Here is a 27,119-nt window from a genome sequence, read left to right on the forward strand (position 1 = left end):
GCTTCCACCAGCTTATGTGGTGGCGCCAGAAATCAACCCATTCTCATGGGTTACTAACTACTATGAAGTGACTTCTGCTTTTATAAAATTAAAAAAATCCAAAATGCTAAATGCATATGTTTAAAACAAATCTGTTTATACAGAGGGTTCTGCACACTGTTCATAGTAAAAAGCACTTTCAGTTGTTTGCTTTAGCAATATCCTTAGATAATTTCCTTACTTACAGGGTCATTCAGAGAAATAAATATAAGTGAATGCTTGAGAAGCACTTAGAATGCTGCCTGGCGCAAAGTGGGAAGCCGTCAACCAGGATAGCTAATAAACATTAAGTATCATATTTTTCTTTTCCTAATTTAGAAAGTTTGATAGTATTAACTTACTTCTTACCAGGGAAGATAATGTTTTCAGTTATTCTTATACTTTTTCTTATATCCATCTCTTACTTCTCCTAATATCATTATATCACTAATCTTACATCTTCTCTTAGAAAACTTTGTGGTTATATGCACTTTATTTGTGCCATTGTTTCTTAGGCCCTCAGGTTCAACTGGTGTTTCTGATTCCCCACTGTGTAAAATGAGACTTTCTCTTTCTCCCTTCAGTGCTTCAGCTCCCAACTTCTAGAAGTGTGATTTAATGTTTATATTGATTGACAGCAAATAAATTTAGTTCTCAATTTAAATGCTTTGTTCTAAAAGTTAAAAGTCAAAGAAGAGAATTTACATTTTTGTGATGTTTTAAATATTTTCTCTTGAGTAACTTGTATTAATACTATGTATTTGCACATACATTTTGGCATAGCTTCAGTTTTTCCTGATGTTTGGAATTGCCTTTGTTTTCACCCCTTGCACTGTCTATCTTCAAATTTCCTCCATTTCTTTGCACCTGTGCCTCATATGATACCGAGTCCCCTGTCCCCACAGACTCTGGACTTTTTACCCCATTCTGAACTGGTTTCTCTCTAGATCTGCCGTGTGCCCAGCTGTGATCCTTGGATTCCCTTCTCTCTGGGTTGATGTTCCTGATTCCTGGATCACATTCAGGAATCTTTCTTTCTCTTGGTTATCCTTTGCATCATCACACACACACACACACATTTCTTTCCTTTGCACCTCACTCTCAAGTAACTTGCTAAGGAACAATTGTGAATAGCAACATTTCTATTTGCCATTTAGCTCCATTTCTTCTGTCATTTAAAAAAAATTTCTAGAAGCTTTTTTTGACCTTCTTTTCCAATCTTTCTTTAGACTTATTTGGTAAACACTTATTAATTTCCAAGATTTTTTTTTGTCTGTTTCAATTTTTCCCACTTCTCAGTGCATCTCATTTTATGAATAAAAATCCTTTCTAATTGACTTAACGACCTGGGTTCAAGTTTTAAAAATTATTTTCTTCTTTCAGAATTGTCCATCCATCTCTTCTGGTGTCATTTCTCATCTGTTTGTCTAAGTCATCTTTTCCACATTATCATCGTTTCCATGTATCTAATCCTGGATGACCCATTCATATTTAAGAGGGAGTAGAGTTGACTGGTAAGCTGCCCTGTAGAGTGCTTGCCTGAGGACCCCTAAATTCCAGAATACAGAAATATTTTTTCTGGAGTCTCTGAATTAAGATTTTCCTCCATCTGGTGTGGAGTTGGGTGAATATGTGATGGGATGTGGGTTGCTGGGACTATCCCCTGCTTTCTCCTCTGTGTCACTCTCATTTTGCTCTAAGCAAGCATTCCTCTAGCCTGTACACCTTCTCTCCATTTCTTTCCTCCACTCCTCTTTATTCAGCAGTCACTTCTTCATCCACTCAGTCTTCAAACTATTGCTGAAGACTCTGGGCTCCTGTTGCCCACATTCCTGGCTTTATATTAGCAGCAGAGCACCGAGAGGCGAGATATGGGCTCTTGAGCCCAGTAAGTGGGTTGAAACCTAGTCTGTCATGGACAAGATTTCTGACCTTGGGCAAGTCACATAACATCTATGAAAAAAGGAGGGGAGTTGGTGTACATATCTCAGGGGTTACTGGAATAATCCAAATTATATTCAGTGAAGTCTTAGATCAACTATCCGTACAGAACGAAGACCACAAGCACAGAGACGCCTCCTATCAGTAGCCATTATTACAACTGTAAGCACGTTTCCTATCATTTCGGTCAGGTCTCAGGAGGAGGAGCTGATAAATGCACTTTTGTCTTCTTACAATACTGCTGAATGTAATCAACATTTGCTTTCTTCCATCATCTACCAAGACAATGTAATCCCAAACAGAATTAAAAAATTGTCTCTCAATTTTGAAGTAGAGACTTCTGAGAATTGGCAAGATTAAAAGAATTGACACCGTCATATATGAATATAACTGTAATCAATTGGTGCAATTTTTTGGCACAACAGAGTGACTCTAGGTATGAAAATATTTAAAATGTTTAGAGCCCTGACCAAATCATTCTACTTCCAGAAACAGCTTAAGGACACAGTCTCAAGTACAGGCAAAGTTTCATACAAGAAGAGTGTTCTTTACACTATTATTTACACAGACAATTAGAAACACCCCAAAGTGCAACAGTCAGGGGAGGACCGCAGAGAGGACTGGGCACCATCCAGGTCCTCAGCTGCCCAGGGCAGGGCTGCAGGGAGGGGGCTTGTGGGAGAAAGGCTTGTGGAGAAGGAAGGAGGATGTGGGCTGTGGGAGCTGCAGCACCAGAAACTTTATCAAGGCAGAGATTCAGGCACAGGGAGCAAGACATCATTTTGGAATAAAAAGAGTCATTTACCAATTAACATATATCCCCAGGTTAGTATATTTGTATATTGTTGAGAGTACAGCATAGTTATCATTAACCTGCTATTTGAATCAGAAAGACTTGGGTTCAAGTCCAGACTCTGCACCAGCATGAAGTCTTGGGCTGACCCATGTTTAGGTGAGTTTCAGGAGCCTGCACATCACAGACACTGAATCAATAGTAGTTACTACCAATTAGTGACACAGGTGTCCCGACCTCACATAGTTCCCAGAGTATTCCTTTCTATGCTCCTTTCTATGTGTTCTGTCTCTGGTTTTACTGCTCCTATAACTTCACAGATGGCTGTCTCCTGTCTGATTACCTTCTCCCTGTGCCCCAACAGGAGAGCAGGACTCTGACTCAGCTTGGAAGGAGCTGTAGGAGGTGAGTGACTTTTCTTAACTAACAGCCAGCAGAGCCCAGGGGACAGGGAAACGCAGAGGGTTAAGTCCCTGGTGGCATTGGTGGCCGTCCCAGGGGAACCCACCAGAGGGCTCCCCCTCGCTGCTCCCTGCAGCCGCTGCTCACTCGTGATGTAGCCCACAGTCTGTTTTCTCTTCCCCAAGGGTGAGGCCACACCTCCTTCCAGCCTGACACAAACAAGGAGTGAAGGGAGATCTCTGGAAACCCCTGCTGCCACCATGAGCTCAGAAAACTTTGGACACTGCTCAGGTAGTCAGCTCTCTCTTCTCTGGAAGGTTCCTGCTTGTGACCCAGAATTGAAGGTGGTATTTCCAGGCTAGTTAAACTACAGAGGAATCAAGAACCATGAAAGGATGGATAAACATCCTTGAGCTTCCAAGAGAGACCAGGAGATTCCCCTCACCCTGGGGTCTGCCCACAGCCTCCTTCCTGGCCCTCTCCTCAGGGAGCCATGACCAAGGTGCTGACTTCCTGCCTCTCCCACCACCCAGCAAGTGACTCAGTACAGTGGCCAGGAGAGCACACGCTGAGCATGGACCACAGATGGCAGTCCCCAAGGCCAGGCAGGCCTGGGAGAGGAGGTCCTCCAGCATCATTGGACTTCTCCTGCTCTCTCCCTTGGCCCAAGCCTCCTCCTGCTCCCAGACCCTGGGGCATCACCACAGAAGCTGTTTCCTCCGGCTCTTCCCAGCCACCAGCCCAGCCTCTCTGCAAGGGTCAGTGGACCCTGCACTGAACCCCAGTCTGGCCTTTGCCACCTCCCACCTGCAGGGGAGGGGTGATAAGGATCACATCTGGCTCCACCCCTGCTCCACCTGGTGGATCCCCTCCCTTGCCCCTCCTAGAGTCTGTGGTCAGAAGCAGGAATCCTCTCACATGGTAGTTTTGCTCAATGGCATGTGGTCCTAGAGTCTTTTTTAAAATTAGGTAACATGGGTTTCTAATGTTTTCTAAGTTTCGTGTGTACAACATTATATTTCTACTTCTATATACACTACTGCATGCTCACCACCAAAAATGAGTTGCAATGAATTCCCCTTGTGTGCTATAGAGTAGAATGAACAAATCACAGGAGTTTTAAATGGAAGGAGGATTCAAAGTCTTGTCCAAGAAATGTCTGACACTTGACCTTGGATTCAACCTCAGAGGTTTCAGCTCTGTGGCCTTGGGCTGTCCATTGTGCTGTCTGAGTTTCTCTTCTGTGAAATAAGGATAATGCTTCTTTGTGCAGATTTATCAAGAAACACATTTGATATCAAGTCCCAGCCCACACAAACATATATAACCTGGCCAGCAATCTTACCTACAATTCCATAACCTCCAGATCTCTGAAATCACTCAGGGATTTTGATAACTCATTGAGGACTAATCTGTAGTGATCTGAGGCTATTTGTAGTCATTACATTATTTATCCCATTTAACGTGAGTATTCAATTGTTTCCCTGCCCAAACATGAAAGCATTCATTTATAGAGTGCTGCCCATCTATTCTGGAAAGGGTAACTAACAAATCACACTTGGTGTTTCTTCTCTTTGTCTGTGTGTGTTCAGTTGCTCAGTCATGTCCAACTCTTTGCAACCGCATGGACTGCAGCCTGCCAGACTCTTCTATCCGTGGGATTCTCCAAACAAGAATATTGGAGTGGCTTGCCATGCCCTCCTTCAAGGGATCTTCCTGACTCAGGGATCAAAACCGCCTCTCTTACATCTCCCGCATTGGTGGGCAGGTTCTTTACCACTAGAACTCCCTGGGAATCCCACTATGACCTCAATTTACCTGGGAATCCCACGTAGGATGTCATTTCACCTAACCTCCTTACAATCCCTATCTTCAGAAAGGTCACCAGGGGGTTAACTCTTCAACACAAATTGGGGGGGGAGGGGGGACAGTCCATCCATAACCCTAGGTGACCTCACCAAGAGTTCCTCATGTGATTGCTGCTCAGCAAGATCAATTTTAACTATTTTATACTCAATAACATTTATGTCCCACCACACATTCTTCTAAACTTATTCCCTTTTCTTTCACCTAGATATTGAGAACTTTTTTGAGGAGGTCGTTCAGTGTCTCTGGGACATACTGAGCAGAGAGGAACTGCTACTCCTGCTGAATGAATTCCTGGAGAGAATTAAGGCTGAGGCCAGTTTGTCCAGGTAACCTGCACAGGTGCACCAGGAAGGTCACCCACGTCCCCCAGCACCAGGCTAGCTTCCTCCTGGAGTAACGCCTCCTCCAGGCAGGACCCTACTGTTGGAGACAGGGATGTTCCTTCTCAAGATCCCATCAGGAATGTTTCCTCCATGTCATTTGCTGACAGTGAATGATCGTGGGTTGAGAAGAGACGAAACCTGCAAGGAAGGGGCAGGTTATGTGACCTTGGACAAGTTACTGAACTACTCTCTGGTTTGGTTTCTCCATCTTTTCATTTTTACTGTGAGTGCACTGAGATCATGCATGTAAAGTGCTTCCCATAATGACTGACACAGAGTAAGTACTCAGTCAATAGTAACATTTTCAAAGCTTGTTCGGATGAGACAGGGTCAAGGGTCTTCTTTCTGGTGAGGAGACCCAAGCAGAATTTCCTTTGGGACAAGTGGGGAAACCCTGACACCACCATTTGTGTCCTGGGCTTCTGCCTACAGTCTTTCTATTCCCCATGTTAGGAGCTGTACCAACCCTGCAGGCTCCTGCTGGCCCATAAGGGAGAGAGGCTAGAGAGGAACTGGAGGAGCTGGTGGGATCCTGGATCTAGCCGTGCCCAACTCCTGGGCCTGTGGCTTAAGACTTTGAATCTCAGATCTGTCCTGTGTCCAATGGGAATAGCAATTCAGTCTGATGGATTATGGTGATGGCCTCAGAGTGAACTGCAGGGTCAGAGGTGGGGAACCAAGTGCAATCATCTTGTCCAAAGGACCAGGGAGGCCTGCACCAGGGTCAGACCCAGGGGTCAGGGTGGAGCAAAGGGTCCAGGTTGGAGGGCTAGGAGGCAGGCTTGGGCAGCAGGACCAGGACTAGAGTGAAGACAGTGGGCCCTAAGGACACAGAACTGAAGGGACTGTGACCCTTGCAGAGGTCCCCTGAGTGGGAGAGGGGGACATTTCTTCCCTCCCTGTTGGAATCCCCTCATGCTGGACTAGAGGGCCCTGGGTGACTGTGTCTGCACACCCTGCCTGGGACCTGGCTTCTCACTCCACTGGGGACCCTCTTCTAATCTACGTGGAGTCCCCCTGACAGTGGGATGGCCATGTGGCTCAGGGAGCCCTCCAGGGTCACAGTAGGTGGCTGTGATTGTGTGACATTTGAGGGATTCTGAGGATCCTCACACATCCCCACCCAAGAGGAAAACGCTTCCTCCACCAGCCTTGCAAGTGCTGGTCTCCTCAGGCTCAGCCATTCAGATGGATATTTCCTCAAGTCCCTTGAATCTTCAGAGGTTCCACAAAGTTCCACATGGCCTTGGGGTGCAGGCAGGTGAAGCTGTCACCAGGTAAATTGTGAGTTAGATTGGTGACCCCTGAGCGGTTGAGGGTGCTGGGTGATTGGTCAGAAGTCAGTGAGGTGAGCTGGAGAGTCCTAGGGAAACCAGTGCTCATAGCACAACACCTGCTCCCCTGTCCACTGGGGCAGTAGGTGGACCCAGTGACCTTCTGCTGAGAAGGTCAAGGGCACAATGCTTAGCAGACAGCAGATGGCAGACCAAATGTTTATAAGGTGTCTTCTAGCTCTGACTTTTGGGGTTTAAAAAATTCTAAGTCATAGAGACAGCCAATCTGCAAAATATAAGGGCACAGTGCCCAGGACTGCCCTTACTTTGACTTCAATGGCAAATTTAGGGGATCCCCAAAACAACTCTTAGGTTCAAGAATTCCCTATAGAATGGACAGGACTCACTGAAAGCTTCAGGATCCCAGGTACTGTTTACTACTGCTGCTGCTGCTGCTAAGTCACTTCAGTCATGTCCAACTCTGTGTGACCTCATAGACAGCAGCCCACCAGGCTCTGCCGTACCTGGGATTCTCCAGGCAAGAACACAGGAGTGGGTTGCCATTTCCTTCTCCAATGCATGAAAGTGAAAAGTGAAAGGGAAGTCGCTCAGTCGTGTCTGACTCTTCGCAACCCAATGGACTGCAGCCTACCAGGCTCCTCCATCCATATGATTTTCCAGGCAAGAGTACTGGAGTGGGGTGCCATCACCTTCTCCTACAGTTTACTACAGGGAAGGATAAAAGTTCCCACCAGCCACAGGGCAGAGTCTGGGCAGGTTTCATATACGAAGCTTCCATAGTCCTCAGGACACGTTACTGACCTGGATTCGGTGTGTGATAAGATGCACAGAGTACTGCCTATCAGAAACACTTACTTGCTTACAAGCCAAATTACCCTGACCTGTCATCTCCAGCCCCTCCTGGAAGTCAGACTTGTGCCCTAGTGTCCAGCTCTACCAGATGGCAGAATTGATACCATGGGACCCAGTGAACCTAGGTCACTTGTCACCTTCTCAGACTGACCAGTGGCCAAAGGCCCAGGCAGGCAAGGACACTCCTATCAGCCAGAATTCTAGGGGCTTAGGGACCACTTCCCAGTAGCCAAGGGCAAAGGGCAGGGAGACTTCTCACTACACACTGAGGCCCTTGAATGAAGGTTTTGTCCTCCAGTCCTACTTGTCTTTGTTTATCTGTGGAGTTCCCACTCCAAAAACTCTTTCAAAGTGGTGGTGTTGACCCCCTGTGAGACGTCTTTACCACACACCTTTTCTGTGGCTGAGCCATATAGCCTGTGGGATCCTCATTCCCCAACCAGGGATTGAGTTAAGGCCGACAGCAGGAATGCAGAGTTGAAACCTCTGAACCACCTGGGAATTCTCTCAAATACCTCTCTTAAGTTGCCAGTATCCACTGGTGACCTCATTTACCTATTCCAAGTTTAGCTATTTCAAGATGGAGCATCTATAAAATATCAAACATGTTTAAGGTTGAAAGAGAAAAGTTTACATTTATAAAATTCTTTTCTAATGATTTATAGTAACATATCTGTATTTATGCAGAATAGATATTATGGAGTCAATTTTACAGACAAGCAAACTGCCTTTCTAATCCCTTGACCTTCGTCGTTACAGGGAAGATGTGGATGAACTACACAATTATCTGAACGAATTGAAAAGAGCCTTGGTTGAGGACGACAAAGAAAGACTCTCCAAAGCGCAGCTGGACAGGAGGAGGTTTCTGAATCAGTTTCCTCAGGTGAAACGGCAGCTGGAGGAGTGCATAAGCAAGTTCCACGAGCTCGCAGACAAGGCTGAGAAGGTCCATAAGGGATGTACCATCTCCAACATGATGGCCCACAGCACCGGTGCTGTGTCTGGTATTCTGACTATCGTTGGCCTGGCTCTGGCACTCGTGACAATGGGGTCCAGTGTGGTGTTCTTGGCCACTGTGACAGGTCTGGGAGCAGTAGGTACTGTGACCAGTGTGTCCACCAGTATCCTGGAACATATAAAGAGGTCTTCAGTAGAAACCATAGCCAGTCGCATGATGTCAACTCTCATCAAGAAATGGAAGGTTCTCCTAGAGATACTCAAGAGCAACCCCACAACAGAGAAAGTCACAAAAGCTGTACAATGCATCGAAATGCACGTCCATGACATGCAGACAGGCAAAGCCTTTTCTGACTCTGCAGCAAACGTCTTCATGAGCTTTCTGATATTATCATCTTCATCCATCCAAAAGAAAGAGGCAGGTTTCAAAGCCCCGGCTTTAACAATTACCAAAGGAGGCCAGATCGTGGGTTTGGCCACTTCAGGGGTTTTCCTTCTGGTGGATGTGGGCTGCTTGGTGAAGGAGTCAATGCACCTGCACGGTGGTGCAAAGGCAGCATCAGCTGAAAACCTGCAGCAGCGGGCCCGGGAGCTGGAGAGGAAGCTGGAGGAGCTCACCCAGATCTACAAGCGTCTGCAAGAGGACCTGATTTAGCCACCCCCAGAGCAGTGCGGGGTCCAGGGACATGTGAGGGGCTAAAGTGCAGAGGTACCTAGTTAGAGGGAAGAGAGGGAGACCACATTAATGAAGCTGGGTGTTAGGAATTTGGCATTAGTTGAGCACAGCAGGGAAGGGATGGATGTAGGTGATAGATGAGGAGAGAGAAGGAAGGGGCCTGGAGCCTGGATTAAGGGAGGAGGGGGGACCAGAGAATGAGAGGTGGGGAGAAACCACTTTTTTCATACCAAGAATGTTTTATTTTGTATTGGAGTATAGCTGATTAACAATGTTGTGATAGTTTCAGGTGAACAGCAATGGGACTCAGCTATTCATATACACGTACGCATTCTCCCCCAAACTCCACTCCCATCAGAAACCACTTACTTTGGACTAAAGATGACACTGGAGGCAGAATAAAGGGAGAGGCAGGCGAACTAGCAATGAGAGGCCAGGTATACGAACTCGTTGAAAATGGGAGAACGTCAGTCAGGATTGTTGGGATCCAGAAGTAGCAGGGGCTCCTCTATCGCCCTCCACAGGCTGTGATGTCCCAGCAAGAAGAGTCTTCCCCTGGTGGTGGTCTCTAGACCTCTCCTCCAACATCAACTCACCTTTGGCCCTAGCTGATGTATGTTTCTTAGGCAGTGACTTCTTTCGTTTGTTTGTTTTATTGAAGGATAATTGATTTACAATATCCTGTTAATTTCAGGTATACAGCAAAGTGCTTCCATTATACAGATATCTACGTATTTATGTGGGCTTTCCAGGTGGCGCTAGTGGTAAAGAATGTGTCTGCTAAGCAAGAGACACAGGTTTGATTCCTGGGTAGGGATTCTCTGGAGGTTGAAATGACACCCCACTCCAATATTCTTGTCTGGGAAATCCCATAGACAGTGGAGCCTGGCATGTTACAGTCCATGGGGTTGCAAAGAGTCAGACAGAACAGAACATCTGAGCATGTGTATATCTATATTCTTTTTTATTCCATTACGTCATAGTTTATTACAAGATATTGAATACTGTCCCTTTGCTACTACAGCAGGCAGTCCCTAGTTTATTGGTGTGTATCTGTTAATCCCATCTCCTAATTTTTCTATCCCCCCAAAACTTTGGTAAAAAGTTTGTTTTCTATGTCTATGAGTCTGTTTCTATTCATTTGGTCATTTGTATTATTTTCTGGATTCTACATATAAGTTAGTATCACATATTTGTCTGACTTACTTCACTCAGTATGATACTCTCTAGATCCATACATATTGTTAAAGATACTATTACTTCATTCTTCTTTATGGCTGAGTAGGATTCATGGAGTGTATACATGTACCACATTTGCTTTACTCATTAATCTGTCAACAGACATTTAGGTTAATATTGTGTCTTGGCCGTTAAGTACTGCTATGAACATCAGGGTATGTGTATCTTTTCAAATTAGAGCTTTAATTTTTTTGTAGAAATATGTCCAGAAGTGGGATTGCTAAATCATAAGGTAGCTCTATTGTTAGTTGTTTAAGAAAACTCCACATGGCCTTCCATAGTGGCTGCACCAATTTACATTCCCGCCAACAGTGTAGGAGGGTTCCCTTTTCTCCACAGCCTCCGAGCATTGTAGATGTAGGGGATGGCCCTGTGATCGCTGTAGGGGAGATAACTTATTGTAGTTTGATTGCATTTCTCTAATAACTAGTGACGCTGAGTGTGTTTCCACGTACCCGCTGGCCGTCTGGACGTCTGCATGGAGAATGGTCTGTGTAGACCTTCAGGCAGTGGCTCTTGACGACAGTGGTGGTGAGGCTGTGGCAGCAGCGGTGTGACAGCACAGTGGATGGAACACCTGACACGCTGCCAGGAGCTCTTTAGGGCCAGAGTGCACCGAGACACCAGTGACGTTTCATGAAAATCCAAATGCGGAGGAGGAACAGAGGTTGATTAAAAGAAAGAAAGAAAGAAGGATGAAACAAGGAGGCGGAAACAGGTCAAGGAACTTTCGGTGTGTCAGGAGATGAAACAGCCTGGGGCCAACAGACACGACTCTCTGACCCTCGGTTTCTTCTTCAGCTGGGGGTGAGGCTGGATACGATATTTCAGGTGGCTCTGGTTCTCTCCACCTTGTGTTTTCTAGACTCTGGTTCAATAAATACGAGCTGATTCACTGAGGCTTCCTTGCATTGACTGAGGGGCTAAGCTGGGCTCCAGATGGCTGACCTCCTTCCCCGGGAGCCTGTCTCCCAGGGTCTCAGGGAGCCCGTCCTCCATGGCTCCTCCTGCCTGCCTGCTGGGCTCCCATCCAATCGTTTCCCTCAGACCCTGGATCGCCACAGGCCCCGTGGGATGCCTGGGGATACCCGTATCATCTGACTTGAGCTGAGCTCGGGCATGCTCCTCCTCCAGCCCTGGGACCAGGATGGACACGGGGCACCCAAGCATGATTGAGAGCAGAGGGCTTGAGTGCAGGTGTGAGAGAGGGTCAGCCATAAGCAGAGGTGAGAGAGAGACAACACACACCTCACCCAGGTGCCTTCATGTTTTACCACGGCTCCTGCAGGAGCTTCCAGAACCACCTTCCTGTGTTTACCTTGGGGCACTGCCCTGCCCCACTCATCTATTTCCCACACAGGGCTAGAATGACCCTTAAGTATATTGACCTTTGCAGTACCTGCCTCCAGCTTTTCTCTCGCTGCACATGACTCTGAGCACAGATGCCAAACCTTAACTGCAGACCAAAGCGGTGTGCAAGAGCCTGGGGGCCCCTGAGGGCAGAGCTGGAAGCCAGGCTCACTCCATCCCTAGGGGTAAGACTGAGGGGCTGGTGGATGGGAGCAGGGATGGAGGGAAAGTCCATCCAAGGCCATGTCCTGACCTGGTCACCCATCTGGGATTGCACCTGCCAGGACCTTCTGAGGAGCCTTCATAAGATGCCTCAGTCTCCTCCTCTCCAGGGAGGAAAGGGCAGCATCTGGGTGTGGCTCTCATCCCCATGGGCCTGCTCCACAGGGCACCAACTCTCTGTGTTTCCATGTGTGGAGCATGTGAGCACCTAACTGGCTCCAATGCCTGGAGCCCAGGGCAGGAAGCCAGAGACCTGGGACCTGGAAATGATCCCAGGACGTCTCCTAAGACCCTCCCCACGTGCTGCAGAGCCCTCTCCCCACTTTTGTCCAAACCTCCCTTGGAAGACTTTCTTCAGTGCCTCTGACTCTGACTCCCTCTCATCCAGTGTTACCGTGAGGCTTCAACTGGCCCTTCCATTCCTTCCTGAAGATGTCAGCAAGGAAAAAAGCAAAGTGAAGTCGCTCAGTCATGTCTGATTCTTCGTGACCCTATGGAGCGTAGCCTGCAGCCTCTCCCATCCATGGGACTTTCCAGGAAATAATACTGGAGTGGGTTGCCATTTCTTTCTCCAGGGCATCTGGGCAAGGATCAACTCAGGGATCGAACCATCAGCAGTCATGGCCATTGCCTGCCTGACCTTCAGAAATAGGAGTTCATTTCTTCATCAGTTCCTGGAGAATTCCCATCCTGCACAGACTTCTGGGCAGGTTTCAGGCACTGGATACAGATCCATTCAGTGTCCACCCCCATGTCTCCCTGAACCCTTAGAGCTGGACTCCACTGAGCTCAATGTGTGGTGGATGCATTTCCACAGTGACCCCTGTGTCAGGTGAGATCCCTGTGGTTCTGAGCAACAGAAAGTGAGTCTGACTAAGTGAGCACAGAAGAGGGTGCTGGGGGAAGCAGGGCAGGTCAGAGAAAGGAAAGAAACCCCCAAACTCACACAGTTCAGGAAGTACAGGAAGCAGGACAGGTCTCCCTGCAGGAGCTCACGGTCTGTCCCCTGAGGCCCCTGCCAGCAGGGGCCTTAGGTCCAGGCACCAGGAATCCCAGTGTCAAATTCTCAGAAAGCAGAATAGCCTGGGTCCAGGTACTATGTTTCTGGACCAGTAGGTCAGGCTGAAGGATGAGGAAGATGAATGGGTAACAGGGACCCTGAACCCTGGGGATAAAGTCTTAGGTCAACAGGCTCCAGATAGAGTGCTTCCTAGATGCACGTGTGCCCTCTTCTCAGACCAACAGAAAGGACTCTCCTCACCCTGTTCTGGGTCCAAGCACCCCTCACACGACAGTAAGTGCACCGCTCACTTCCCCAGCTGGAGACAAACACGAATCCCCTCCACCTGGTGCAACTCACAGGGATGTCAGTGGTGAAGGGCCCCAGCGCGATGCCAGTGCTTCTCCTGCTTTGTTCAGCCCCTTTCTCAGTACTCTGCATGTGTGTTATATATGTGCAGGCAACAGGGAAGTTCAGTAGGGACCCGACCTCCAGGAATATTGCTCCCCTGATACCAGTCTTCACTGGGATCCCACTCCCTGTTCCTCTTCCCTGCGGGGAAATTCACTCCTGTGGAGCCTGGGCTGGGCCATCGCTGTGACGGCACTGTCACCTGGATCCTCATCGGATCCTCACTGCACCTCTGAGAGCAGGTGGTATCAGCCCCACCGAGAACAGGAGGAAGCTGGGCCCAGGGTCCAGGAACATGGCCACGTCCCCTGCCTGGGCAGGACTGTCCGGGGAGGGGCCTCTGTGTGCTTCCAGCCTCTTTCCTGCATCCAGGTTGAGCTGATTGGTCGGGAGGACACAAGGTGTCCTGTCCCGGGAGGAAGTGAAGCAAGCACGTGGTGTTTCTGTAGCACAGCTGTCCTGGGTCCGGGCCAGTGTACCTGCCTTCCTGGAGCCCAGGTCATGCGGCTCTCTGTCGCCACCTGCTGTCCTGTCCCACGTTGGGAGAGACGGGCAGGGGTCTGTGCCGCACGCACGTGCCCACCACCCAGGACCTGAGTCCCTCCCAGCAGGGCCTCTGGTGTGGTTTCTAGTTTCTCTGCAGGCCCTGGCACTGGGTGGTTTTAAGCTGCTGCTCCCATGTCTCAAAGGTACCTTGCAATTCACAGAGCCGCCTTCACACCAGCTGCACACAACCTCCTGTTGGCTTGTTCCTGGGGCTTAATCCTAGCTAAGCAGTGTTGTGCTAAGTTGCAGGGGTCAGTATTTACACTAAAGCTGCTTCTTTTCAGCAAGTTGTGTTGCTTGCACAGAATATCTACCAAGTGTTTACACTCAGATGAGTGATGAGCTGGGCTGGGCCCCATCTCCCTGTCAGTGACAATCGGTGATAAGAGACTTGTTCTGTCACAGCCCTGCTTCCAAACCACGTGTAGTCCCAGCCGGCCCTCCTGCCTGTGGCTGCACCATGCTCAGCCTCTGCTGCTTAGCTCCTCTGTCTCCTAAGGCTGCTAAACCCACTCTTGACTTACATTACCTGTTAAACATAAAAAATTAGAAAAGCTTTTCTCTATTTACCTAAGGTAAAGCTGTCTGAACTGATGTCCACTGTGACCTTTGATAGAAGTGCACATGGGCAGAGACACCAGATGTAAGATTCTTTCAGGGCTGAGGTTCTGAGTTTGTCTGCAAGTCTAACTCATTACTTCTCCTTTGCTGACTGCAACTTGTTCCCTTCCCAACCCCTTCTCCACTATACCCCCAGGTCCTGCTTTCCCTGTATCTGGAAAAGCCTGCTGATAGTGAAGCAGGACTGACCCTAACTCCAGGCTCCTTGCCCAGCCTTGGCCTTGCTCCAGAGCTCAGTGGTGGGTACTGGTGTGGGGAGTGGTGTGAGGTATGGGGTAAGCATCCAGCCCTCCTCTTCTAGATCAAAGACCTGGACAGCAACCTTTACCCCACTGGCCACAGCAACATCAGCAAGTCAGGCAGGTATCACATGGGAAAGGGGGAGAGAGGGAGGGGCTGGGAAGAAGCCCACGGGGTGGGAGAGTGATTTGCCAAGGGCCTCACACTGTTGGTGGCAGGTCTTCCTTCACAGATCCAGGGTAGGATGTGCTGAGCCAAGAGGGACCTGGCTTGTCAGAGCTGAGCTTGTTTTTTTAAGGGGTCAACAGGGAGGTGGCAATAGCCCAGGGTGGGGCCCTGTAGGTGGGCAGGGCCTGAGTGACTCAGACATGAGGGCTTTCACTTTCCCTTTTGCTTCCTGGTGTATATCTGGGCCCAGAGGGTGTGTGCGGTTTATTGAAGAGATGCACAGCTGGTGGCTGCATCTGCAGAGCTGAGAACAACTGGATCTTGTTCACACTCAGGCAGAGGAAGACTCCTGGGTAAGCAGGGGGTTAAGACTCCGCCTAACTCCCCATCCTCAGGATGAATGTCTGAGAAAAGGATGATTGCCACTAATTGACAGAAGAAGGGAAATGGAAGCTCAGAGAGGTGAGGTCAGGGTCTGAGGCAGCAGGTTAAGCAGGGGCAGAGCCTGGATGTGGAGGCAGGTGAGTCTGAGGGCTTCCTCCCGTCCCCCAGGGCCCCTAAACAGAGCAGAGGGAGGGTGACACCTGCTCAGGTGGGCTCAGCTCAGGATGTGGGCTCCTGAGATGTGACTGGATAACCGAGAAGGAAGGGCATTTGGGGGGTGCTCTAGTCCTTTGGCCTAGAACACACAGAAGAACTATACAAAAAAGTTCTTAATGACCCAGATGTCCATAATGGTGTGGTCACTCACCTAGAGCCAGACATCTTGGAATGTGAAGTCAAGTGGGCCTTAGGAAGCATCACTAGAAACAAAGCTAGTGGAGGTGATGGAATTCCAGCTGAGCTATTTCAAATCCTAAAAGATGATGCTGTCAAAGTGCTGCACTCAGTATGCCAGCAAATTTGGAAAGTTCAGCAGTGGCTACAGGATTGGAAAAGGTCAGTTTTCATTCCAATCAGAAAGAAAGGCAATGTCAAAGACTGTTCAAACTACCACACAATTACACTCATCTCACACACTAGCAAGGTAATGCTCAAAATTCTCCAAGCTAGGCCTCAACAGTATGTGAACAGAGAAAATTCGGATGTCCAAGCTGGATTTAGAAAAGGCAGAGGAACCAGAGATCAAACTGACAACATTCATTGGATCATAGAAAAAGCAAGAGAATTCCAGAAAACATCTACTTCTGCTTCATTGACTACACTAAAGCCTTTGACTGTGTGGATCACAACAAACTGGAAAATTCTTCAAGAGATGGGAATACCAAACCACCTGACCTGCCTCCTGAGAAATCTGTATGCAAGTCAGGAAGCAACAGCTAGATCTGGACATGGAACAACAGACTGGTTCCAAACTGGGAAAGGAGTACATCAAGGCTGTATATTGTCACCCTGCTTATTTAACTTATATGGAGAGTACATCATGAGAAATGCCAGGCTGGATGAAGTACAAGATGGAATCAAGATTACCGGGAGAAATATCAATAACCTTAAATATGCAGATAACACCACCCTTATGGCTGAAAGCAAAGAAGAACTAAAGAACCTCTTGATGAGAGTCAAAGAGGAGAGTGAAAAAGCTGGCTTAAAACTCAATGTTCAAAAAACTAAGATCGTGGCATCCGGCCTCATCACTTCATGGCAAATAGATGGGGAAACAATGGAAACGGTGACAGACTTTAATTTCCTGGGCTCCAAAATCACTGCAGATGGTGACTGCACCCATGAAATTAAAAGACGTTTGCTTCTTGGAAGAAAAGCTATGACCAACATAGACAGCATATTGAAAGGCAGAGACATTACTTTGCCAACAAAGGTCCGTTGAGTCAAAGCTATGGTTTTTCCAGTAGTCATGTATGGCTGTGAGCATTGGACAATAAAGAAGGCTGAGTGCTGAAGAATTGATTCTTTCAAGCGATGGTGCTGGAGAAGACTCTTGAGAGTCCCTTGGACTGCAAGGAGTTCACATCAGTCAATCCTAAAGGAAATCAGTCCTGAATATTTATTGGAAGAACTTATGCTGAAGCTGAAGCTCTAATACTTTGACTACCTGATGCAAAGAACTGACTCATTGGAAAAGACCCTGATGCTAGGAAAGATTGAAGGAGGGAGGAGAAGGGGACAACAGAGGATGAGATGGTTGGATGGTATCACCGACTCGATGGACATGAGTTTGAGCAAGCTCTGGAAGTTAGTGATGAACATGGAAGCCTGGAATGCTGCAGTCCATGGGGTTGCAAAGAGTCAGACAGGACTGAAGGACTGAACTGAACTGAGGAGAGGCCAGGTATGGCATCTTGAGCCCATAGAGTGAATCGGAACCCAGTCTACCATGAACAAGATTTCTGACCTTGGGCAAAACACATAACATCTATGCTTCAGTTTCCTTATCTTCAAACAGGGATACAATAGTACACACCTCAGGGTTATTGGAATAATATACATTATAATTTATAAAATCTTAGAGCAACTGAAGTGTAGAGCAAAATCAGAAACACTTGAGGCTCTCATCAATAGCTGTTGCTATATCAATAAGGATCTTTACTATCATTTCAGTCAGGTCTCAGGAGGGGTAGTTGATAAATGCTCTTTTGCCTTCTAAAAAGGGATTAAACATAATCAACATTTGCTTTCTTTCTTTACCTCCCAGCACATGATATTTACAACCAGAAGCAAAAGAAAACCTCTCAATATAAAGATCTGCTTAAAAAAAAAAAAAAAAGACAACTGAGAACTGACAAGATTGAAGGGATGGCACTCTCCTATATCATGAGTCTAAATATAAATTGGTAGTTTCTTTGCATAACAGCTATTTGTAAGGCCTCCTCAGACAGCCATTTTGCTTTTTTGCATTTCTTTTCTATGGGAATGGTCTTGATCCCTGTCTCCTGTACAATGTCACGAACCTCATTCCATAGTTCATCAGGCACTCTATCTATCAGATCTAGGCCCTTAAATCTATTTCTGACTTCCACTATATAATCATAAGGGATTTGATTTAGGTCATACCTGAATGGTCTAGTGGTTTTCCCTACTTTCTTCAATTTCAGTCTGAATTTGGCAATAAGGAGTTCATGGTCTAAGCCACAGTCAGCCCCTGGTCTTGTTTTTGCTGACTGTATAGAGCTTCTCCATCTTTGGCTGCAAAGAATATAATCAATCTGATTTCAGTGTTGACCATCTGGTGATTTCCATGTATAGAGTCTTCTCTTGTGTTGTTGGAAGAGGGTGTTTGTTATGACCAGTGCATTCTCTTGGCAAAACTCTATTAGTCTTTGCCCTGCTTCATTCTGTATTCCAAGGCCAAATTTGCCTGTTACTTCAGGTGTTTCTTGACTTCCTACTTTTGCATTCCAGTCCCCTATAATGAAAAGGACATCTTTTTTGGGTGTTAGTTCTAAAAGGTCTTGTAGGTCTTCATAGAACCATTCAACTTCAGCTTCTTCAGCGTTACTGGTTGGGGCATAGACTTGGATTACTGTGATATTGAATGGTTTGCCTTGGAAACGAACAGAGATCATTCTGTCATTTTTGAGATTGCATCCAAGTACTGCATTTCAGACTCTTTTGTTGACCATGATGGCCACTCCATTTCTTCTGAGGGATTCCTGCCCGCAGTAGTAGATATAATGGTCATCTGAGTTAAATTCACCCATTCCAGTCCATTTCAGTTCGCTGATTCCTAGAATGTCGACGTTCACTCTTGCCATCTCTTGTTTGACCACTTCCAATTTGCCTTGATTCATGGACCTGACATTCCAGGTTCCTATGCAATATTGCTCTTTACAGCATGGGACCTTGCTTCTATCACCAGTCACATCCACAGCTGGGTATTGTTTTTGCTTTGGCTCCATCCCTTCATTCTTTCTGGAGTTATTTCTCCACTAATCTCCAGTAGCATATTTGGCACCTACTGACCTGGGGAGTTTCTCTTTCAGCATCCTATCATTTTGCCTTTTCATACTGTTCATGGGGTTCTCAAGGCAAGAATACTGAAGTGGTTTGCCATTCCCTTCTCCAGTGGACCACATTCTGTCAGATCTCTCCACCATGACCCGCCCATCTTGGGTTGCCCCACAGGCATGGCTTAGTTTCATTGAGTTAGACAAGGCTGTGGTCCTAGTGTGATTAGATTGACTAGTTTTCTGTGAGTATGGTTTCAGTGTGTTTGCCCTCTGATGCCCTCTTGCAATACCTACCATCTTACTTGGGTTTCTCTTACCTTGGACATGGGGTATCTCTTCACGGCTGCTCCAGCACAGCACAGCCATTGCTCCTTACCTTGGACGAGGGTTTTCTCCTCACTGCTGCCCTTCCTGACCTTCAGTGTGGGATAGTCCTCTAGGCCCTCCTGCACCCGCGCAGCCACGGCTCCTTGGACATGGGGTTGGTCCTCCCGGCCACCGCCCCTGGCCTCAGTCGTGCGGTTGCTCCTCCCCATCGCCGCTCTTGGCCTCGGGCTTAGGGGCATGGGGTAGCTCCTCCCGCCCGTCGCCCCTGGCCTCGGGCTTGGGGTAACTCCTCTCGTCGTCGCCCCTGCCCTCTGTCGTGGGTTGCTCCTCCCGGCCGCCCCCACTGACCTCAGACGTGGGGTAGCTCCTCTGGGCAGTTCCTGCACCGTCCCAGTCTGGTACTCTCGGCCACTGCCCCTGACCTCGGACATGGGGTAACTCCTCTTGGCCACCGCCCTTCGGGCATGGGGTCCTCCCGGCTTCTGCCCCTGACCTCGGACTTGGGGTGGCTCCTCTCGGCCGCACTATGGCGTGCCCGTCGCAGCTGCCTGCACTATGGCGTGCAGTATATGGACTGCAAGGAGATCCAACCAGTCCATTCTGAAGGAGATCAGCCCTGGGATTTCTTTGGAAGGAATGATGCTAAAGCTGAAACTCCAGTACTTTGGCCACCTCATGCGAAGAGTTGACTCATTGGAAAAGACTCTGATGCTGGGAGGGATTGGGGGCAGGAGGAGAAGGGGATGACAGAGGATGAGATGGCTGGATGGCATCACTGACTCGATGGACGTGAGTCTCAGTGAACTCCGGGAGTTGGTGATGGACAGGGAGGCCTGGCGTGCTGCGATTCATGGGGTGGCAAAGTCGGACACGACTGAGCGACTGATCTGATCTGATCTTGCATAACAGTGTGGCTCTAGGTATGAAAATTTTTTACGTGTTGATACCCTCAGACTCAGTCATTCTACTTCCAGAAATAGCTTAAAGAAATATTATCAAATGAAGGCAAACTTTTCTGCAAGAAAGGTGTTCTTTGCACTATTATTTACATAAATAATTAGAAACAGCCTAAAAGTTCAACAGTCAGGGGATGACAGCAGAGAGGACTGGGCACCATCAGGGGTCCTCAGCCACCCAGGGCAGAACTTCAGGGATTGGGTGGGGTCGGAGGGACTTCAGGCCCTTGTGGGATAAAGGCTGTTGCAGAAGCTAGGAGGGCTTGGGCTGTGGGAGCTGCAGCATCAGGAAATTTATCAAAGCAGAGACTGGAGCACAGGGAGCAAGACATCATTTTAGAATGAAAACACTCATTTGTTAATAAACATACCTACGAATAAATATTTTTATATTAAAAAAGGCATAGGGCATAGTCATCACAAATGTGGGATGTAGATCGGAAAGACCAGGCTCTGGCACCAGCACGAAAACTTGGGCTGACCTAATTTTAGGTGAGTCTCAGGAGCCTGCATGTCATAGGCAATGAATCAATATTAGTTATTACCAATTAGTACACACAAGTGTTCCCTCACGTAATTTCCAGAGTATCCCCTCCTATCTGTTCTTCTGTGTCTGGTTTTATTGCCCCTATAACTTCGCAGATGGCTGTCTCCTGTCTGATTACCTTCTCCTTATGCCCCAACAGGAGAGCAGGACTCTAACTCAGGGTGGAGAGAGCAGTGAGAGGATGAGAACTTTCCTTAACTAGTGGCCAGCAGAGCCCAGGGGACAGAGAAGCACGCTGGGCTAAGTCCATGGTGGCACTGGTGGCCGTCCTAGTGGAAGCCGCTGGAGACCAAACCCCTCGCTGCTCCCTGCAGTCACTGCTCTCTCATGACAGAGCCTGCAGTCTGTTTTTCCTTCCCAAGGGTGAAGCCACACCTCCTTCCAGCCTGACGCAGACAAGGAGCTGAAAGGAGATCTCTGAGATCCTGCTACTGCCACGAACCCAGAAGACCTCCGGGACTGCTCAGGTAGTCAGCTGTCGCTTGTTTGGATGGTTCCTACTTACGACCCAGAACTGAGATGCTGCCAACTATCTGAATTAACCTAGAGAAGAATCAAGAATCAGAAGGGAATAGATAAGCATCCTCGCGTCCCATGGAGGCCAAGGGGACTTCCCCAACCCTGGGGTCTGTCCCTAGCGTCCTTTCTGGCCCTCTTCTCTGGGAGCCATGGCCAAGGTGCTCGGTTTCTCCCTCCCAGTCCCCCAGATGCCAGCTCATGACTCAGAAGTGAGGCCAGAACAGCCCACGGCCAGAGGGGACAGCAGAGGAGAGGGAGTCCCCAAGACCAGACAGGGCAGGGAGTGGAGGTCCCACAGCATCCCTGAAGCTTCTCCGGCCCTCTCTCTTGGTCCGAGCCTCCTCATGCTCCCAAACCCTGGGGCATCACCACAGAGGCTGTTTCCTCCAACTCTCGCTCTGCCGCCTGCCTAGCTGCTCTGCAAGGATCAGTGGACCCTGAACTGAACCCCAGTCTGGCCTTTGTCACCTCCCCCTTGTGTGACCTGCAGCACAGTTATCTGACCTCACCTGTAAAATGAGAAGAATATTTCCCTATATTGTTATGAGGATGAAATGTAATGTGCTCTGTGGCCTGGGCCACACAGTAGGTTCTGCCGAGTGTGGAACTGTCCCCTCTACCTAGACTGTGTTAGATGCAGGTGGAAAACTCCCCCTCCCCCAGAATCACCTCTCCCTCCATGCTGTGTCACCACACCCGCCCTGGGATGTCATATATAAGCATGTGCTTACCAGGTCTGTGAAGAAAGCTGAGCGCTGAAGAATTGGTGCTTTTGAAGTATGGAATTGGAGAAGACTCTGGAGAGTCCCTTGGACTGCAAGGAGGTCCAACTAGTCCATCCTAAAGGAGATCAGTCCTGGGTGTTCATTGGAAGGACTGATGTTAAAGCTGAAACTCCATTACTTTGGCCACCTCATACGAAGAGTTGACTCATTGTAAAAGACCCTGATGCTGGGAAGGATTGGGGGCAAGAGGAAAAGGGGATGACAGAGGATGAGATGGCTGGATGGCATCACCGACACGATGGACATGAGTTTGAGTGAACTCCGGGAGTTGGTTTTGGACAGGGAGGCCTGGCGGGCTGTGATTCACGGGATCGCAAAGTGTCAGACATGCCTGAGGAACTGACCTGAACTGAACTGAACTGAACCAGGTATGATACCTCAGGCAGGTACTGGCTCTACTGATCTCAAACACCTCTGCAGATAACTAAGTTCTCTGTCATTTCCCGCACCCACCCACACCCCAGTCAACAAATACACAGATTTAGTGCTCTGGGTTCCCTCCATATGAGACCTGGGTTCTTTTCACTCTTACTAAAACAGGAAAAAGGAAAAAAAAAAAAAATAACAACGCTTCATGCTGCAGGATAGACAGAGAGAGTGAGCTGGTATCTCTTCCTCTTCAAATAAGGACATAAATCTTCTTGGATTTGGGCCCCACACTTATTACCTCATTTCACTGTAATTTCCACCTTAAAGGCCCTATCTTCAAATAGACTCATTGAGGTGGGGGTGAGGCTATGGCTTCAACATATGATTGGGGCGGTTGGACACAGTCCACCCATAACCCCAGGTGAATCCATCAAGAGTACCCCCAGGTGACTGCTGCTCAGGAAGATTAACTTTAACCATTTTATGCTCAGTACCATTTACATTACACCATAATTTCTTCTCATCTTAGTCTTTTATCCAGCTAGGGTAAAAGCTTTTTTGAGGATATCATTGAGTATATCCAGAAGAGAGTAAGCAACGAAAAGCTGCAAGACCTGCTCACTAAGGCAAAACACAGGAGAATTTTGTGACTGAGGCTCGTTTGTCCAGGTAACCTACACGGGTGCATCAGAAATGTTTCCCACATCCCCCCACCTCAGGCTAGCTTCCTCCTGGCAGGCCTCCTCCAGGGGTTAGAGTGGAGCAGAGGGTCCAGGCTGGAGGACTAGTAGGCAGGCTTGGGCAGCAGGACCGGGACTAGAGTGAGGAGAGTGGGCTCCGTGGACACAGAACTGAAGGGGCTGTGACCCTGGCAGAGGTCCCCTGAGTGGGAGGGGGACATTTCTTCCCTCCCTGACGGGATCCCCTCAAGCTGGGCTAGAGGGCCCTGGGTGACTGTGTCTGCACACCCTGCCTGGGACCTGGCTTCTCTCTCCATCTGGGACCCTCTTCTAGTCTACGAGGAGCCGCCCTGACAGTGGAAGGCCGTGTGGCTCAGGGAGCCCTCCAGGGTCACAGTGAGTGGCTGCAATTGTGTGTCATTTGAGGGATTCTGAGGAGCCTCACGCATCCCCACCAAAGAGGAAAACACTTCCTCCACCAGCTGTGCAAGTGCCGGTCTCTTCAGGCTCAGCCGTTCAGATGGGTGTTTCCTCAAGTCTCTTGAGTCTTTAGAGTTTCCACAAAGTTGCACACGGCCTTAGGGTGCAGGTATGTGACGCTGTCGCCAGGTCAGGTGTGAGTTAGGCTGGTGACCCCCGAGAGGTCAGGATGCTGGGCACTGAAGGATGTCAGGATTCCAGTTACGGTTTATTGCAGAGCGGAATTCAGGTGCCATCAGCTCCCAGACAGCGTCTGGGTGGGTTTCACATATGAAGCTTCCATTGTCCTCAGGACGAGTAACTGCCCTGGATTCAGTGTGCGGCAGGGCACACAGAGCACTGCCCCCAGGGGTGCTCACCCTGCTCAAAAACAAATTGTGACGTTTTAAAATGTTCATTTTGCCTGAAATATAACATCAAGTAAGTTGGGGAGCTGTCATAGGATGTGATTTCTAGAAAGCTCTGGGTATGTGTACTCTGTATTTTGCTTATCCGTGCAAGGTCTGCAGTGCTTAATTTGTGCCTCTCTTCATATTGTCATAGTCTTTCTTTTCTGTTAGTTGCCAGTAAGTTAATTCGGAGTTAAAGAATTTAAATGCATGACAACAAAAACCCTTTTGTGATGTTGAATTAAATAGGTCCAGGCCTCTGTCTTTTATTTATTATCGTGATGCTTTATTTGTCTGTTACTGTGATTTCCAAGCTAAAGAATTAAAAACAAACTACTAATACCCTGGCCTGTTGTCTCTGAGTACTCCCAGAGGTCAGACTAATGCCCTAGTGTCCAGCTCCTCTGGAGGGCAGTGCAGATATTACAAGACCCGAAGCCACCATCGTATGTCACTTTGTCAGACTGTCCAGTGGCCAAAGGCCCAGGCAGACAAGCGCACTCCTATCAGCCAGAATATTCCAGGAGCTTAGGGGCCACTTCCCAGCTGCCAACAGCAAAGAGCAGGTTGACTGCTTGTTGAAGGTTTTCTCCCCCAATCCCACTTGTGTTAGTTTCTCTGTGGACTTTCCACCCACAAGTCCTTTGGAAGTGACGCTGTTGACCTGCCTCTGAGGCATCTTTATCAAATACCTCTCAAGACTATCTTAAAATGGCTTTTGCTTGTTTATTTCATGATTGAGTAATGGAGTATCCATGAGGTACAAACATGTGTTTAATGTTGAAAATAATTTACATTTGTAAAATTCTTCCCTTGTGATTTATAATAAAATCTCTGTGGTTTATGCAGAATAGATCCATTGAGCTTATTTTACAGACAAGCAAAGTGTCTTTCTTAATCCCTTGATGTTCCTTGTTACAGGGAAGAAGTGGATGCATTGCATCAATTTCTGAATGAGTTGAAGACAGACTTGGCTATGGAAGACCAAGAGAGATTCCAACAGGACCTGCTAGACAGGGAGAGGTTTTTAAAGGAGTTTCCTCGGTGAAAAAGGAACTGGAAGAGAGCATAAGAAAGCTCTACGCACCTGCAGACAGGGTTGACAAGTCGCACAGGGACTGTACCATCTTCAAGGTAGTAGCCAGCTCTACCGGCACTGTGTCTGGTGCTCTGAACACCCTTGGCCTGGCTCTGGCACCCCTGACAGCAGGGGCCAGGTGGCGCTCTCAAACGCTGGCTTAGGGCTGGGAGCAGCAGCTGCTGTGACTACTGTGTCCACCAGCATCGTGGAACACTTTAGCAGGTCATCAGCAGAAATGGAAGCCAGTGGGCTGTTGTCAACTAGCATCAAAGAAAAGGTGTCTGTGGGAGCTTGATGTCTGTGTGCACTAGGGATCGCTTTTTCTATGGCAAAAGTCTACAAATCCATGAAAGGGGTTAGGAAAAATGTCCATGCTGCAAAGCTGGTGAAAGACAACTCTCAGCAGCCCATGCTAAAAGCTTCACGAGCACTGGGCAAGTCTCTGTCCAAACCAGCAAGGAGGTGAGCGAAGCTTTCAAAGGCATGGCTCTGGCAATGACCAAAAAGGTCCGGATCATTGCTGGAGGCTTTGCAGGAACCTCCCTTCTAGTGGATGTGGGCTTCCTGGTAACAGAGTCAGTGCACTTGCATGAGGGGGTAAAGACAGAGCTGGCTGAGAAGCTGAGGCAGCCGGCCAGGGAGCTGGAGAAGAAGCTGAAGAGGGTCATACAGACGTATGAGAGGCTGAAGTAAGGCCCGACTCCCCCACCCCCAGAGCAGTGCAGGAACCAGGGACACACGTGAGACCAAGGTTGAGAGCACCTTGTTAGAGGGGAAAGGAGGGGAGACAACACTGATGGAGCTGGGTGTTAGGAATCTGGCATTTCTGCAGCTGAGCACAGCAGGGGAGGAATGCATACAGGTGGAAGAGGGGAGAGAGAAGGAAGGAGCCTGGGGCCTAGACTAAGGGAGGAGGGGGACTAGTGAGTGATTGGAGGGGAGAACCACTTATTTTGGACTAAAGAACACATTGGGGACAGAGTTCCCTCGTTGCACAGCAACTAACGATGAGAGGCCTGGAATATGAAAGGCTTTAAAATGGGAGAAAGTCAAAGAGGAACCATAGCCGGGATTCAGGAGAAGCATCTGAGGCTCCTCTATCACCCTCCCCAGGGTTTGCTGTCCCAGCAAGAAGAGTCTCCCCCTGGTGGTGGTCTCTAGCCCTCCTTCTCCAGCATCAATGCACCTTTGATCCCAGCAGGAGTATCTTAGTTAGGCAGTGACTTCTTGATGAAGATGGTGGTGGTGGTGGTGGTGGCAGCGATGACTACTCAGTGGGTGGAACATTTGTCGAGATGCAGGTGATATTTGGGACCAGGATACACTGAGTGACTAATGAAGTTCCTATGAAATTCCAAATGCTTGTGAAACAGAGGTTGATTAAAAAAAAAAAAATTACAAAAGAAAGAAACAATGACACCAGAAGGCAACAACAGAACGCTGTGGTGTGTCAAGGTGATCAACCAGCCTGGGGTGGAGAGAGGCAGCCTCTCAGACCCTCGGTTTCTTCTTCAGCTGTGGGTGGGGCTGGGCAAGACATTTCAGGTTCCTTTGACTCTCCCCACTTTTGTTCTCCAGACTCTGGTTCAGTAAATAGGAGCTGATTCACTGAGGCTTTCTTGCATTGACTGAGGGGCTCAGCTGGGCTCCAGATGCCTGACCTCCTTCCCCAGGAGCCTGTCTCCCAGGATCTCAGGGCGCACATCCTCCATGGCTCCTCCTGCCTGCCCGCTGGGCTCCCATCCAGTCGTTTCCCTCAGACCCTGGAGCCCCCAGGCCCCATGAGATGGATGCCCAGGGGAGCCCATGTCATCTGACTTGGGCTGAGTATGGGGATACTCCTCCTCCAGCCCCGGGGACCAGGATGGACATGGGGCACCCAAGGATGATTGAGAGCAGAGGGCTTGTGTGCAGGTGTAAGAGAGGGTCACCCATAAACAGAGGGGCAGAGAGAAAGCACACGCCTCACCCAAGCTGCCTTCACGTTTCACCAGTATTCCTGCAGGAGCTTCCCCTCTCCTCTTGGCCAGAGCCTGGATCTCAGAGGGTGAAGGTTGAGCTTTGGGACCTTGCTCTTTCTTATCATAAAAGAGAATAA

The 27,119-nt window shown here is 48.4% G+C and overlaps 1 protein-coding gene and 1 pseudogene across 8 annotated transcripts in view; both read left to right on the forward strand.

Moving 5' to 3' along the window:
• Positions 1-11,320, forward strand: part of LOC123332141 (apolipoprotein L3) — a 262,937-nt gene extending 251,617 nt beyond the window's left edge. For 4 of the 8 annotated variants that reach the window (XM_045165336.1, XM_044937659.2, XM_045165335.1 and 1 more), the window contains 4 exons: positions 3,117-3,157; positions 3,340-3,445; positions 5,229-5,349; positions 8,313-11,320. In XM_045165336.1, the coding sequence (XP_045021271.1) occupies positions 3,415-3,445; positions 5,229-5,349; positions 8,313-9,165 (1,005 nt within the window). In that variant the 5' untranslated portion in view covers positions 3,117-3,157; positions 3,340-3,414 and the 3' untranslated portion in view covers positions 9,166-11,320. The other 4 variants (XM_045165337.1, XM_044937662.2, XM_044937658.2 and 1 more) reach the window with 4 other exon arrangements.
• A 10,066-nt stretch (positions 11,321-21,386) lies between these two features.
• LOC123332127 lies at positions 21,387-26,725 on the forward strand (annotated as a pseudogene).
• Positions 26,726-27,119: the final 394 nt, after the last annotated feature.

This window comes from Bubalus bubalis, chromosome 4, assembly GCF_019923935.1.
Source record: "Bubalus bubalis isolate 160015118507 breed Murrah chromosome 4, NDDB_SH_1, whole genome shotgun sequence".
Taxonomy (NCBI): domain Eukaryota; kingdom Metazoa; phylum Chordata; class Mammalia; order Artiodactyla; family Bovidae; genus Bubalus; species Bubalus bubalis.